The 17,456-nt window shown below is 38.0% G+C and overlaps 1 protein-coding gene across 2 annotated transcripts in view; it reads right to left on the bottom strand.

The window, feature by feature from the left end:
• The window catches only part of tmeff2a (transmembrane protein with EGF-like and two follistatin-like domains 2a), a 104,281-nt gene that overhangs the window by 47,191 nt on the left and 39,634 nt on the right, over nucleotides 1-17,456 (bottom strand). For both annotated transcript variants that reach the window (XM_067516737.1, XM_067516735.1), the window contains exon 4: nucleotides 6,716-6,742. In XM_067516737.1, coding sequence (XP_067372838.1) covers nucleotides 6,716-6,742 — 27 coding nt within the window. The remainder of the gene's footprint in view (nucleotides 1-6,715; nucleotides 6,743-17,456) is intronic.

Genomic DNA, 17,456 nt, shown 5'->3' with positions numbered 1-17,456 from the left:
AGGGAAATTAGGTCACTTTAATGCCAGGAGCCCACAGAGCATGACAGAGTTTAAATCATAGACTTTGGAACTCTGGCAAGAGTGTCCTGCTGGCTCCTAAGCAATGTTCTCAACAATTGTTCAATTTAGGCCTAGCAGAAGATTTTTTAAAAAGCAGAAAAGCCCCAGATAAAGCACAGACCTGAACTCAATTTGGGTCCTTAAAAAGATAGAAATAATTCAGGATTCTAATAGCAGATAATTACAATTTCTGATCTGCAACCTGACATTTTAACAGTCAGGATTCTCCTTTCAAATGTTTCAAATAAATGAGGTATTTAGTCATCAAGTCTTTGTATTGTTTTTGTTAGCCACGCTAGCTGCAGGGCTCTGAGCAAGTCATTTCAGTAGTATGAAATACATTGTGATCTTCTGACTTTCCACCACTATTATCAGAAAGTCTAATTTTTATTTATACTGTATCAAACAACCTGTGAACATTCTGTGCAGATATTCAGTTTTCCTTACAATGTGATCCCTTGACTTTTTCAGTAATGCCACCATGTGGTTGACATTTGTCGTTCGGAGTGAGATGTCTTGCCAGGTTTGAATGGATTACAGTGCAACCTGGCAAAGACAATTGTGGTCTTGTAATCTCTTTGGTGATCTCTTAACTTTTACTTTTGGTTCATGACAACGGATCTTTAAAATGTCCGAGGTTCTCAGCTTTCTCAATTTGATGAGCAAAAGTTACCATGCCAACACACACGGAATCAGATGGTAACACCGGTGAACCCACAACGTCTAAACTGCATAATGAAAGCTCGTACCATACATATCATAGCAACAGCCTTAAGCGATGTTTAAATAAAGGTTTGTTTATCTCCCCATAAAACCAAGAGGACAATACAATAAAAGAAATAAATAATAAAATAATTATAATAATTTCAAAAATCAGTAAACCTGTACCAGTCCATGCAGTGTTGGGTAGTGGTCCACACAGATGTTATCAGTGATATTAGATATTAGTACTAATAAAAGCTATACAATATATCATAATTTATACTACATGTAATATAATAGCTGCCATCTCCCTACTCTTTCGTGCCTGTGCCTGGGAGAATGAAAACCTTACTTCTCTTCATCTGTGAAACTCTCCATCATCCACATCATGCTTATCCCGAAGGTGCAGTTCAGTGACGACTTTAAGTTCTTGAAGACATTTGACTTCTCATCACATTTAAGATTTCACCTATCATCCCAGGCCTGCTCGTCCCAACTATTCTCCTCCGATCAAGTACAAATGTTTTGTTCAGTAGACCTGTCACAATATTCCCTGAACGTTGTCGGTGTTTTTTTTTCCGTTCCTACAATGCATCATGACATTCAACCCAAAATTTACTGAGATATTTCAGTGTGAAACAAAGAACAGAGAAAATCTAATCCTCCACCCCATATAGGTGGTTTGTCCCTACACACAGAAGCATTTGTTGAAAGAGTGCCCCCCCCCCCCAAACCAGCAGAACTGTGTGGTTACGCACAAAGACACATGCCTCAGTTAACGAATAACTGATATAACTGCCCTGATCTGAACTGTTTTTTTTTTTTTTTTTTGCTGTATTTGATATTTACCATTTCATTCAGGATTTTCCCCTTAAGTTGCCCCCTTTTTCCGTTTTAGGCCCCTCTTCTCACCGCTGCAGTACTAGTCTTCTCTTATCATTCATCTAATTGAAGATTGCTGCTTTGGTTGTAGCTGGCCAGCTGCTGCTGTTTTCCCGTCTGCACCTGGGTTTACCTTAAATGACTCCATCTTCTCATTAGTCTTAGTCTACCAGAACCTGTCTCTGTCAGTGTCTTTGGTTCCAAAGCATGACGTTATCAATTTTCTAGAATATATGGCATCATCATTTTCCCAAATGGTGCATTTCATATTCCCAGAGCTCCTAGCACGGGTAAATACTCTGTAGTCTTTTTTAAATAAACTTGGACAGGCATTGAAATCTTTTCGGTTAAGGCTTTGCTTGTCCTTTGTCCTTCCATAATCATATGAGTGCAATTCAATTTCTCCACTGTACAATTTGATTTGGACAAATGTCTGATTCTGACTAAAGGGGCCATGTGACCAGACTCCTGTCCTGAGGGCATCTCCCTGCACAGTTGACTTGTGTTCACACTTATAAGATGGAAGAAAAAATAAAACTCAAACGCGGAAAGAGAGCACACTCTCAAAAGCATGAATGCACACACGCTGAATCATGGTTAGTTTGCAGTCGGCACACACACACGAACACATTCACACATATACTGCCAATGAAACTGGCAACGAGCCAGATGACCAGTGTTTTATGTGTGTAGATTTATCATTGGCCATTAAAATACATTTGATTTTTACCGGGATGGCTGGTTTCCTCAACAGGAGTACAACTCTCCTTTTACAACCACTTTCTTTAACCTTCTCCCCTGGCCATAAAACACCAGCAGCTCCCTTCTTCCTTTTCTGCCAGCTCCCCTCCTCCCTCCGTTTCTTCTACTGTATCTCTACATCTATTTTGACCTCGGCTATGATTCTATCTATCTTTTATCTTTATTGGGTGTGTTTGTATTTCTCCTCTTCTTGCCTTTGCCCTCTTCTCTCCCCTCTAAGCTTATACTGCACAAATATCCTCTCTGCCCCTGAACCATTTTTTTCTTAATTGTTTATCTTCCTTCCAAATGATCGATTTGTCAAATGTATATAATGGAATAATGGCAATTCTCAGCCTTCCTCCTCCAACCACACAGATGATCTGATAAAGTGCGTATTCATAATATGCTTTCATAGGGAAAACCTTTGTCACTTGTTTGTAAAGGATAATGGTCTAATTTAATGTACATAATGACACTAAACCCTTCAACTTTTCTCACCCTGATGCATACCTGTCATCTCTGCTGCTGCTTTACTGTGCCACTAGTCATGATTATCTTTGGTATCGTGTATATGTTTAAATTGTATTGTGACACCTGGTTTGGATGTTATCAACCAGTGTATTACCAAATTAAAGGATGGTACTGTAATAAACCTGCTAGTAGGTAGTAGGTGGCCTGCTGAACCATGCCTATGGCAACAGCATAATAACAGTCAATTGAGCTGGTTATGAACTGAGCAATATACATATTTATAATTTGAAGCACACGGATACATATTTTTCTGCTAACAGTAAGTAAATTATTATTTAAATGTAGAATGTATAAACTGCACATAAATAAATGTGTCTAGTCTCTAATTCCTTATTTATTACTTTATTTATTACTGTTGTTGTAGTTAGTTATCTCGATCTATATTAGTTATGCATTTATTTATATGGGTGATGTTCTGATATTTACTTTTTGAATGTTCTTTTCGTTCTTTGCAGACGCAGGGATATTATTTTTTGCAATACAATGCTGAAAGACAACATAAACATTCCATTACTTGATGCAAGAAAAGAAACAAAGCGCATCATTAGTGAACATGTCGGTATTAAAACACAGAGTGCATGTTTTGGGCCTGGTATCTTAGCCTGCTGCATCATAAGGAAGCTCTTCACATAATCAAATTTAATGCAAAGGAGCAAATGTTCACAATATTGCATTCAGAGGAAACATACGTTAAATTGATGTTTAATTTTGTTCCTCCTTACTCCTGTTTCTTATCTCTGTCCTCTTTCTCTCCTTCCATCTCTGCATCACCAGCCTTCTGTTTCCTCATCTCTGTTATCTATTTTGTGACTTTCCTCAGGCTATTTCTTTGTTCTTCGCCAATGCTCTCTTCTCTCTCTCTCTTTCGCTCTCTCCCTGGTTGACCTAGCACCAGCTTTATTTCCAGTTCGTCGTCTGTCTGTCAGCTGTCTGTCTCTCCTATGTGCTTGGTGAAGTTCCATGCATGGGAGCTAATGAAGGAAGTGCATGGGTAAACACACAGGATCCCGCGCTGAGACGAGACACCCAAGATGAGTGTAAACATATGGAAGCATGCAAACACGAACTGACAGATGAATTGAACTGTGTGCCGGCTGTGCTTATGTCAGAGCAGAGACTTGTTAGTCAATTAGGCAACAAATTTGAGTCTTAGTTGAATGACACACTCTTAATCAGATGGAGGTTTTAGATGATTATTTACCCACAAAAGTTATTCATGAAAAGTCACTTGCTGCCTCAAGCTTTTTTCCATCCTATTACAATAAACTCTCAGTTATCACTGCATCCAAACGTCCATCTCTCTTCAGCTCCAGTGTTTATTAATTGCAATGCAGTCCACACGCTCACTGTGAGAAAACATCCTCTGCTACTCCCTGTCATTAGGCAGTGTGAAAGGAGAAACTGTAAGACATGCACAATCCTAAATGAGAGACTTGAAGAGAACAATGTTTGTCTAAGACATAGAGCGTGGAGGCCTTTTTAAAAGTAGCTGCAGCGAAAGTCCTTTCTGTAGGAGAGTTACAGAGGCACATGTGCAGTATACGCCAGATGTGTATTTTGGGACTCAAAGCTGTACAACAAGAAAACTTCAATCAAATAAATCTATTCGAGACTGGGATCCAATAAAAGTGCATGTTTTACAGAAAATGCTTAGTTGAAAATAGTAATTTTCCAAAGCATAATTTCACTTTTAAAAAAACCATTCGCTGCCCTCACTGCCTTAAATTCCACATGGTAAATAAAGTTGCACAGACTTGTAAATGGCTTGGATGGGAAACTCATTACACCCGTCCATTATAATTGTTTGGCCTATATAATTGAAGTTATCATTCACTGTGGCAGCTGTAAGCAGAAAGCATTTTCATGATGTAATCAAGAGCTTTTGATTGACATGTTTTTCTTTCTTTGTAAACATTTTCTGCTGCAGCATCAAAGATAGAAGTGACAGACAAAAAGAAAACAAAAAAAAACCCCACAATGAATCTCTTTCAGTTTATAAGAATATACCCAAACTTGAAATGCCGTAGTAAAAAAAAACAAACAAACTTAAAATATTACAATATTTTTTCTTGTTTATACGTTATCATTTAGATTATGCAGGACTTTGTGGCTCCTATTTCGGAAGGCCTATAATGGCAAATAACACCTGACTTCAAGGGGACATGGTGGCTAAATGGGTAGATATTCAGGTTTGGATACAGAAGGGTCCCAGCCCACCAGGTGTGGCCCCGCCCAGCCACCAGGGGCCAACTCAGTGCTGATCCCGAGCCCGGAAAAATTGGGAGGGTTGCAGCAGGAAAGGCACGTTCTGCTGTTGTGAACCCTGAAGGGACAAGCTGGAAGCCACTGATCTTTAAAGCCTGACTTCACGAAAGCTTTTCTAAACATGTTCTATGTTACAGTTTTGCTGAACATGTCACAGCTTTTATATGATGTTTAAAATTTCAAGATTGTGCAATATTTGGAGAATTGGACGAATGAATATCATGAACATCATAAATTCTTGAAGGAACTGATTAATCACAATATTGGTCCTAGGTACATTGGTAGACCTCCTGAACCAGTATCACCCTCGTCGACCTCGCAGATCTTGCATCTCTACGAGGCTGATGGTCACAGTGGGTTCTCAATGACGTTGCTGTCGAAAATGACCAGAGAGCTGTAGAATGAACTATCCATCCATGATTTGCAACCGCTTATTCTGTTAGGATCGCAGGGGGCTGGAGCTTATCCCAGCTGTCATTGTGCACGTGACAGGGTACAGCCTGGACAGGTCTCTAGTCTATCTCAGACACAGACAGACAACCATTAAAACTTACATTCACACCTATGGGAAATTTAGAGTCACCAGTTAACATGTCTTTGGACTGCGGGAGGAAACTGGAGTACGTGGAGGAAACACACGCAAGCACAGGGAGAACATGCAAACTCCACACAGAAAGGCCACAGTCAGCAGGGGACGCGAACCCACAACCTTCTAGCTGTGAGGCAGTAGCGCTAACCACTCCAGCACCATGCTGCCCCCTAGAGTGAACTATAGGACTAAATAATTCATATTTTCAAAGCATTGCAGTTTAACACAACACATTTTTACCCTGTCAGCTGCAGAAAAAATAAATCCTACAGATTTTCAAAAATCAGGGAGGCTTAAACCTGCAGAGGAAGTGGGTGAGAGTGGACAATGAAGCTCAAGAAACAAACAAACTTGCTGACAGGCAGAGTTCACACATTGTGACTATGACTCTGTATGAAAACAAATCAAAGCACATTCAGTCAGTTGGATAAACCCGTATTTAAGGCTTTGGTGAAAATAGTGAAAACATGATAAAAACAAGCCTCAAATATCAGCTACAATGAAATAATAGAGCATATATACTGTACAGATGCAGAAAACATAGTAAATAACACAGGAAAAACAAACTTTAAATTGCACATGATTGTTCTAAAAAACCCAATATGATTATTCCTATAATCCCCATATTGCTCAGGGGCAACCAAATCAGCCAAGTTGAGAAAGAAAAGTGCAATTATGCAAAAGTTTCATGTAAGTTTCTTACACTCGCATAAGGATAATTTTAATGATTTGATGTACTGAGAACTTTTAGTATGTTCACACTTTAGCAAACTTGTTGGGGGTTAAACTGAACTGACCTTTACTGAACTTTCTATATTTACAGTCCATTTGTATGTTTGTTGCATGGCTGCGCATTACTACAGGAAAACCTCGTTATAGAGTTTGAGCAAAAGAAACACATGTGGAGTTAATAGAGGAAGAGGAGGAGATGAGTAATCTTACCATCATCTCCTGATCCTGAGCCAGCATCTGTGAATTAGAACAAACACCAGTTATTAACCACGGGCTCACACTGCCAGAGACGTTAGCCGAATGAGTGTGTGTCTGCATAAGTATGTACAGTAAGTGTGTGTCTAGGCCTACTTAAATATCTGCTTGTGAGTGTTTATGTATAGAGAACAAGAAACATTGTGGGTGTGTTTGAGCATGATGAGATTTCTGTTGGTTTAAAAGTGATACTACACTGCAGGAAAACATAACAATGGATACTAGTGAGGCACAGGGACTTTGAGCATCATGCATCTCCACCATGCTGCAACAGAGCATTGATGAGAGCACGTCCAAATGGCGTCCATGGTACGACTAGATGAATGTTCTGGTTCCAGTGTTAGTATGCAGTCACTCCTTCTCTTAACTCTCCCACTGAATCAGTGTAAAGCTCCCTCAAACACACCGAGCTTACTGAATTGTTTAACAATATGCCCGTGAAAGGGATACTGATGAGCACTTCGAAGAACAGCCACCGTGTAACCTGAGCCGCAGCATAAAGTGATCTGCTAAAATGCACTGGGCCCGAAACCATGCAGGGTCTCAGGGGACTGTAGAGGGATAATAGCTCAGCTCCATGTGAATACCCAAGTGAGAGAAGGGGAACACACACACACTATCTCGAGGACTGGGGGCATCACAGCTGTACAACAAAAGGAGTCTGACCAGCAAGCTGTCCTGATATTAATACTTTGATGACATAAGCTTTGGTTCAATAAAATACATTTCTGCTGGGACAAAAATATGTCTGCACAGATTCTGGGAGGTCAGTACTGTCACAGCTTACAGTTTGAATATAGTTGGTTGGATGCCTCAGATATGAAAAGTTTTCTTCAATTGTTGGTAGATTTTAATAGATTTTTAAATTTAGCTTTTATGCCTTTTGACTTATATTTTAAAACATTATTTAATTACATGGTTCAGGCCCTTTAAATTTCAGTTTTTATGTGGAGAAAAAGCTTTTTTCCTCTCCGGAACATGTTCCTTCCCTATGGCAGATGCTACAAAGCACTGTACCCCGAATCAACTACACACAAGGACTTAATCAATCCACAGCACTTTCTCTCAGATGGACAATTATCTGGCACAGATTATAATAAATATTTTCTTTGTGTGCATTTAACCTACACCTACAGTAATAAACACTGTGAGCAAAAAGCTGTGTATAAATGCTATTGTATGGACATATTTAAGTCCTCTGATTACTTAATAATCATTTACATAACAATTCCACATATCCCCTCATTTTACCACCATGCTTGTACTGTATATAATTTCATTATGTTGCAGTGATCTTTGCTCAGCTTAGTTCAAATATAATGAGAGACATAAGCATCCAGAGTCAAATTCCTTACCAATAAAATTATGTTTATCCTTCAGTATTTATTTAGCCTTTACAAGATGTGCAATCTGCCCGAACGGAACCCGAATGGATGCTGGCTTTTGATGACAATTTAGATGGTGCCTCTCCTCTTTAGCATGGAGGATGCAGGGATTTCCATAAAAAAATCTAAAAAACTTTGACTTGTCAGACCACTTCACCTCAGCCCATTTTAAATAATCTCAGGCTCTGAAAAGTTGGCAGTGTCTCTGGATCTTGTTTTTATATGGTTGTTTCTTTGCACGGTAGAGTTTTAACTTGCATTTGTTGATGGTGATACAAACTATGTTCACTGACGATGGCTTTCAGAGGTGTTCATGAAGTCATCGTGTTTTCCACTACAGAATAATGTTTTTAATGTGGTGCTTCTCCATGACAATATAAACTGGTTTTTAACCCGCACACATGCATTTTTCTGGATACTTTTTAGTTCATTTGTTTGTAACAGTGATATTGTTGTAAATCAAGGTTTTATATATTGGACAGTATGTAATGCAAGGAGAAACCAGTTTTTTTTACACAAACTGTTAGTAAAGTAAAGGACGAAGTCACAAAAACAAAATCTGTTCCCCCTAAACAACAGTTCAATTCTTTCTCTCTTCAAATTTTCTATTTCTAATCCAAGTTTCATATGTGTTTTTAGGTTCTACCAGAGTGAGCTCATGCATAAGACCAATAAGGTAAATTCTATTTCTAAGTTGAAACAGGTTCACATCGCCCCATTTTTCAGTGAAATGCAGTGGAAGCTAATTTTGGTATATGACATAATGAATGGAAGAGTAGGGAATTAGAAGCTCCACAATAGAAACACTGCTTTTTTTAAATATTGCCTTGTGTATACTCAAGGATTTAGGTCAGAAAAATATTAAACACACAAATCCACTGAAAACAAATACACTGAAAAAAAAATAACTGACGCTGCAAATGTTTCATGATAAAGGAAACACACACACCACCTAACTTTTGATGAGTAACACTAAATGTAAAAAGGAACCTGCCCATTGCACATTATATGTTAAAAAACATGTCTACGTACACTATGTATACATACTAAACCTTCCCTGTCTCTCCGTTTTTTTGAAATCCACAGACTTTCAATGACCTTGGAACATGCGGGACACCAAATGTGCAGTGCTTCATGAAAAGGCTTAGCTTGAAGATCAGACTGAAGTCAGAAGGGGCTCACAGGAGATCAATAAAAACCTTTAGTATCTGTACAAGGGCAGAGGTTTAGGAGAAAAAGACTGGCATTAGAAAATAGAAAGAAATACCAAGGGAGATGGGCAGAAGCTTCCTTTTTTACCTGCTTGTCTGCCAAATGAAGGGTCACAAAGAGGAGATTCCACACAATTTTGTTTTGAGAGGCACTGAAGAGTAAGTGAGAGAGCAGAGAAGGACTTACGAAAGAGGAAAATGGTTACCTCTGTAGACAATAAATGATTGAAGTGATTTATGCTTTTGTTTTGGTGCAACCGATTAGAAGAGGGGAGAAGCAAAAAGAATGACAGGGGAGCCTTGTACAAGACTGCTATTAACCTTACAGCGCTGCACTGTACACACACACACACACACACACACACAATCCTTACTTTCAAAACTTGTAATGGATTTTTCTGAGATTGTCACACCAACCTTATCCTCTAAAAATTATGTTTTCTGCGCCTAAACCACAATGACGAGTACCAGACTAGCTTCCTATCAGCAGAATAAGGATATTGATGTAAGGTGGAAAGCCAGCACTGATGCCAAGATCATCAGTGAAATGTTACCAGACAGTGTACAGTATTATATCATATATTATCCAGTTCTTTCAATATAGTTTAGGATTTTGTATCATTACATAACTAATGATAATACATCTAAAATAAACCACAGTCTTTTCGTAACCCTAACCTGCCTAAACCTAACCCCACGGCCTCTCGCCATCCATCCCATCCACCTTCTTGCAACAGTGTTTCCATAAGTTAATGTAGTCATTCAAATTGACACAGCCAATGCATAAAGTTACGTCTAGAAAAGTTCTGTGGTTGCAATGTAGTTGCACAAGAATGTTATTTTTAGCAACCAGCATTGGTCAAACAAACTCAGCTCAAAGGAATGAGTTTCTTCCTTTGCTATCTCAAAAAAGATCTTTTTATTATTATTAGTATTTCTGTTTTATGGACAAAGTAATGGGCATGTAGCGTGACTTTATTTCAAATGACTAATTACCAATAATGACCAATTAAATAACAATTAACAGACCTGAAGCTGAAGACTAATTCATCTGTACTTTTACCATACTTCTACTTTTTGTGCCACATGTAAAACTGATGGATGGATTTCAACATTGCAGCTTTCACTATAATCTACTATATGCAGATTCATCAGCCAAACATATGGCTCCTGTCATCTGTCAGTGCTCAGGCAACACGGCCGCACAAAACGGTGATTAAACATGTCATCAACATTTTTATAACATGTCGATAAAAAAAAAACAAAAAACACCCCCCGCTCCCACCTTTTCTTTTAATGACTTTCTGTAAGTCATACCGTTCATATTGGGAGCTGAGTTGGAAAATGCAACGTGAGCCCTTGTCTTACTAAATTCTCTCCTCTGGGGAGAATCCACTGGCTTGGTTTCTTTTGCTTCGCCAGGCTACTGCCTAACTGCTGCACACTGCACTGGGCTGGCATCTAATGTGATAGGAAAGTGGTTCCATCCGGCGCTAATCAGCATTCACTGGCTTCGTACCACTGCGACATCTTTCCACCCTTAAATCAGAATGTCACTACATGTTGATGATAGTGACATAATAAAAGAAAGTGTAAATTTGGTTCTTTATCTAACAGAAAAAGACTGTAATAAACTAAAATAACCCATGTTTTATGATGTCACCCCTCTGTAATAATACTTTGCATAATGCAAACACTTTTTACAGCGGCTTTTACAACATTCTTTTCCTTGGGGAGAAAAAAAACAGAAGGCAATGATATAAAATGATGTTTGCCTATGCCTCAGTACCGTCACTTAGCATGAAACTGGCACCTCAGCAGGCCCCCTGTTTACTGTTGGGAATGACAGCAGACTCTAACGTCTGGTCTAGGGCCTCGGGAGCAAAGAGGGTTAATGAGAGCACATGAAAGCACGCTGTCAGGTGGCTGGTCTGGTAAATATTATGGTGCAAACACAACATGTGACCTGCTAATGAGATCAGTTGTAAATGCATAAATATTTAAATTGCCATATATTCATGTGACAATATGCCTCTCACCACCGACTGCTGAGTTCATCACGTCTCCTAAAGTCATTTTAATTTCAGGTCGATACTCATGGCTGACAGTAAAACTTAATATGATGCCCGTAAATCAACCATAAAATCTTCCTGTTTTTTTAACTACATTCTTTATTGAAAATCCTCGACAACATCCAAGTTAATTCAGGCTCTAAAAATAAGGTAAAACCCCAGCCTGTCTTCTAAAAGTTATGATTCAACACAACTAAACCGAAAATGCGCTACCATTTTTGTGAGGAATGTAATTACAGCCAAATTATGTTTTCTGTTAACATAATGAGGATATGATGACAGAGTACACCTCTGTCTGCTTCAGAATTACAGCATTAGCATCCCATTTTTGTCTTTATGACTGCAGGCTTTCATGCCTCTCCATCTGAAACTCAAGAATGTAGCTGCTCTGTCTTATCTGTGGCAATCACAAAGCTGGAAGACAGATAAGTGTGTGAGCGAAGAGGGCCAGTGCCCAATTATGCATTTGCAAAGCAACCTTAACGTCTTGATTAAACTGCGGTAGATTTATTACTTTTCTGCACAGCCAACAGGTAATCAGCAGTCAGTAATTAATGTTCCAATATTTTTTCTGTCATTTTAAATGATCAGTTTTCACTTTTTCCTTATAAATGCCACAATATTTACAATAGTGGTATTACTGCTAGACCAAAATATATTAAATCATTAAAGTTCTTTAAAAGAGACACATATTTTCAGTGAATGACTACTAATAAAAACACAAGGATGTTTGTTTGTTGTAACAGAGACAGAAGTTTAATGAGTTTGTTCCAACAAATGACACTAGCTGCTTATTATTATTAGCTTATTATTGTACTTTTGGGATACGGTGAATTCTAGATTTGCTTTACTTAAATTACCACTGAATAAATAAAATAATATGGATAGTTTAGTTAGTTAGGTTCAAGTTACAGTATTAGGGGTCTGACTACAGCATTATTGAAGAATTTTATGGTTGTTTTCAGAAAATCACAGCACTTTAAGTTTAGGAGTCACTGATTGGCAGTTGACAACCTTCATACTTGACTTTCGTTCTAAAAACAGAGGATGAGAAAAATTGGCCGATTGTCGTGGCGTTGTACACGTCTTCAGAGCACTTTCAGAACATTTTGTTCATGTTTACTGAAAAAAAGTTTTAAATATGTAAAGCTGCGCAAAAATCTAATGAAGAAAAAATTATCCTGAAAGTTTCAGTTATTGGTAATCAAAAGCAGTAATAAAAAAGCTAAATTGGAACATGTACTGCATAATTCTCCAACACCTCTGTAAACACCATCTGCTGATGGATCAAAAGTTTCAGATAAAACTACAAAATAGATGTGGGGCTGAGATTGTTTTCACAACTCTAACAATGCAAGATTGCCTGTATTTTTACTCTGATCCACTAATATGAGGAGTGGAGCGCCAAAATACCGTTATGAACACTGTGTCTAGATTTTCTTTCACCAAGCTTTCCCCCCTAGACAAGTCTATTTCATGATTTCTCTTATCAGAGCAAGGGGAACAAGCATTGGCATCAGCAAGCTGACAGCTGACATATATCTATTACACTGTGTACTGTTGCTGCTAATGGGATTTTGGATGATGGAAATGGAAAGAGAGAGAGAGACACACACACACACACACACACACACAATGCTTTGTTGCATGAAATGCACAGCTTGGGTGAAGCAGTTCTGATGGTTGCATTGCTGTTTATTAGTTGCTCTTATCACTGGTATTGAAGATATTTTAACATATTCCACTGCTGCACTTCAAAAGGTGGCTTCACGTTTTCACATGAGCGGTTTGCGTGTAACACTTATATAAGAAAAGGAGATACTGTGTGGGAGCAGCAAGTTTGTGTTTTTAACTTTTGAACAAGCCTCCTCGTTATGTTTGTGACCACGATTCTGTTATTTTAAACCAGCTGCTGTTAGAGTAATAAAATATGCAATCCATTCAGATTGCGTATTTTAATTAATTATATTAACTAATTCTAATTTTCTTTTGGACACAGCTGCACAAACATTAGATTAAACACTGTGGGGTTTCTGTAAGAAGAGTTGTTTTCAGGCTTTTACCATTTATATGTGTCAAGTATTCACTGCCTGGTTGGAATATTGACTGAGAGCCTCCTTATTCAACAAATTTCTATTTTCACACTCTCGCACCCACTTTATCACAGTTCTCCATTTAAATTGAACTACCTACCTAACAACTTGAAATGACACACAGGAGGGTGTTAACATGTGGCATGCAACATTAACACCACTGTGCTATGTTAAGTCAGAATAAACTGCAAATTGGGGTGTAACACGAAGACACTGAACAGAGCAACAGAACCACTGATGATGTCGTTTGTCAGCAGGCTGCACTACAGATACATTGTTGTTTGGACCCTGAATTAAGTCCTCAAAAGCACTGCTTGTTGTGCGGAAGAAAAGAGTCTCTATTGCGTTCTCTTTCAAAAGATGCACAAATGCATATCCCATACACTGGCTTCAACGATCACATGACTTGAAACAGGACTTCACACAAAACTCACAAACGGGCAATTTAGAGGGAGGCTGGACACTTCATGTGACTGTGCACAGTTCTGCCCACTGGCACACACACCACCACTGTTACTGCAATAACATTTCCACCTCAGCCTCCACATCTTCCGTCTGCTGAACTGTGCCCATTCAAGGGCCTTTTAATGGACTTCTGCCGGCTGCCTGTCAGTGAGGCTAACTGAGTCAGCGACTGCTCAACTTGAGCCGGCCAAGGCGTCTTGGCTTAAGCAGTGATTCACATATGCCTACAAAACAGCCAACATCAACATCTCACCAGTGGATTCACTCATTCACAGCTTACGCACATGATTCAGAACATGACTCACTAATTGGTTGATTCCTCTGTGGGAATCAGTGCGTTTTATATGCTCATCCATTTCAATTTGTCATCATAGGATTAGACACATTATGCTGGCTAAATCTAATAACATGTTCACATGAAATAAAAAACAGAGAGGATGAAAAGAAACAACTGCCTGCTTTTGTATGTGTATAGCAATGTCACAGTTTGCTAGAATTCAAAGTTCCATAACTTCAATATGAACATGTAATACAGGATGTGACACAAGATATTCTGAAGTGTATCCAACTGAAACTCAGACGGAAGCATGATGATCTTATTTCTACTACTAACATTACCATTAACAGACCTTTTATGACCAAGAATCTAGTACTCCATACTCAGAGCAGCAGTACTGCTCTCCACCACTCAGCTAATGAAGTACCTGACCTTTTCCAACTGAAGATGTCCACTCAGCAGATTTAACACCGAACTCTATCAGCAAACACTAATCCCAGTTATTTTTGATAAGGGATTTTTTTTTTCTCCCCTCAGCTGTGATGATATGACAACAATAGGCATCAATGGAAGGTTATCAAATAGAGAGCATTAATAATAAATAGGAAGAGTTGTTAATCTACAACAAGCAACAAAGTAGTTAAAAATATAAAAACGGAATCATTTTTTGACCTGCCGCAGAAGGTTTGCCTTTATAGACAATTTTTCATTTTATTACACCAACAATATTATCATAGCTTTCATCTTTCGAAACTAGCTACTCATACAAATAGAAAACTAATGCGAAAATTTTGCACCAAAGCTCATCCAAATAGTCAGGATTAACGAAAAAATGTCAGTTATCTGCCTCGTGCCAACTGTGTTGTACATGCCTCTGGCATAGAAATGAAAAGAGATTCATTGCAGCACATTTGTGCACAACTAACAGAGCAATAGATCATCATTATATACCCTGTAATAATTGTATTTACTTTCTTTAACTCACTTTGTGATATGCAGACGAAGGTAAAGATTTTGGTGGATGTGGCTTTAATTACAAAATGCAAATGTCTATTGACTCAAAAACACTTAGACACAGAAATCGTAGAGTAGACACATAATGGAACCATGATAATGTATAAAAACTGTTCTTTCCTTTCCAACAAACCAATAAACTATGCAGCCATACAACAACATACTGTACCCGTGGCAGGCACTGTCATACAATAGCAGTATAGCTAACAGCAAACACGCTGCCACAACCAACCTGCTACCGCAACAGTAGCTGGATTTTCCAAAGGTTGCATATTGTAGTTATTTATAATTAGAAGGTAACAACTTAAGTCAAAGTGAGTCATCTCTTCCATCACAGATCGTAGTCTCTATTTTTTATATGAATAAACAATGAAAAGTCAGGTGAAGTGTTGGACTCACTGACCAGGACTGATCATTATCATAACTGATATTAAATGAAACTCTTTTGTAAATAGGAGTATACCTATTATACCTAATTATAATATTTGCTACAAAAATTGTAAATACACCAACCAGGCACAACATTATGAGCACCTGTGAAAGTGCACCTGTGGAGTGCATTATAAGAAGAGGTGGTTCTAATGTTTCGGCCACCCTATGTGGTATATATCATAATGTTGCCTGATCGGTGTATATGGCAAATCATATCTCAAAACAGTATACGGTTAAATATTCTGAAAAATAGTCCTAAAATGCTTATAAAGCTTCACTGGATCTTTTACAGATTTATTTCAAGTACTCTTTGAGGAAAAGAAAATATCTCCATAAACCAGAAACAAATGAATTGGCCATCAAGATGATGTGTGATTCAGTCATTCAATTTTCTGCTTTGTTGAGCACGCCTCTGGGCAACAGGGTTACAGTAACTACCTATGACAATTTGGCACATGCAGAATTATTTACATTTAATGCTGTTTGACATTTATTTAAACTTTACATAACGAAAGGTCACAGCTGTCAGGCTTTCTCTTGCTTTCTGTTTAACACTGCAAATTTAAATAAAGTGTATAATTAACTTGTTTAACACTGCATTGCTCAACAAGCCTCGTGGCCAAATGCTGTCTTTAATTTCTTGTGAGGACATTGTGTGGCAATGATGAAATCTTTATCTCTTCTGTGAGAATGCTTGTCATCGCCATTGTAGTTGTGCTTGTTGAAAATTACGTCAGTCCGTCACCTCGAGTGATTCTTTCATGATGCAATTTTTTTCAAGTAATGCATCACTGGGTAATTGGTAAAACATTTCCACTGGTAGCATCTGCTTGTATGGTTATAATATTTAAGTCTGAAATGAGTACTAGTGAATATATTGATTTGCATTTTGAGCTCAACATTTGCACTGAATCAAGTGCTTGATCACAGACAAATGTGTGAATATACAGCGAGTGTTACTTTCAGTCTAATTAGAGGTGAGAGTACACATAATATATTCTTTGCTTAAGTTGAAGTAGGTAAAATTATTGATTCAACTTCTTTCTTCAAGTAAAAGTGAAAAGATACAGGCTCTAAATTGTAGCTAAAGTAAAAGTAAAAAGTACAATTTCTACCACCTACTTCTGTATATGGACAGGCTCTGTTTTTACCTTTTTCCAACGGATTTAAGGGGCTTTCATAAGCCGTTTAAATAGGCCTTAACCATTTTATACATATGCAGAGTTTGTGGGAGAAAGATAAACAGTAACTAATTATGAATGTGTCATGAATAGCAAACGGACATTAGTTATGTTGCATTTTATAGCAAAACAGAAAGACTACGATGTTAAAATGCTGCTGGCTGATGATATGAATCCAAATTCAGACCTCACTTCACATTTAATTATTTGACCATTGTGTAAAATCATGATGGGATTAAATCACATCACGTCTGGCATGATGGTGGCCTTGAATCTCCTTTTCATGACTGTTTAATAAAACTATTAACATTTAATATAATTCTCTTTGGGTAACTGTAATGACAGACATGCTCAACAAATATTGCTATAATCACTTTGCTCAAAAGATCAGTTGAGTGAGGACAATGTGCATCAACATCTCACCATCATAGTCTTAATGTTATACTATGAAATGCAACATAAACTAATAAAGATTTGTCATGTGTTTTTGAACATAGCATAGATATCAGGCTGCAACAAGGAAATTGAAAAAACTAAAAGTGGTATTTCTGAATGATTGAATGTCG

Source organism: Channa argus, chromosome 9, assembly GCF_033026475.1.
Source record: "Channa argus isolate prfri chromosome 9, Channa argus male v1.0, whole genome shotgun sequence".
Taxonomy (NCBI): domain Eukaryota; kingdom Metazoa; phylum Chordata; class Actinopteri; order Anabantiformes; family Channidae; genus Channa; species Channa argus.
Note: the sequence above shows the minus strand (reverse complement) of the source record. Positions and strands in the feature narration are given on the sequence as shown.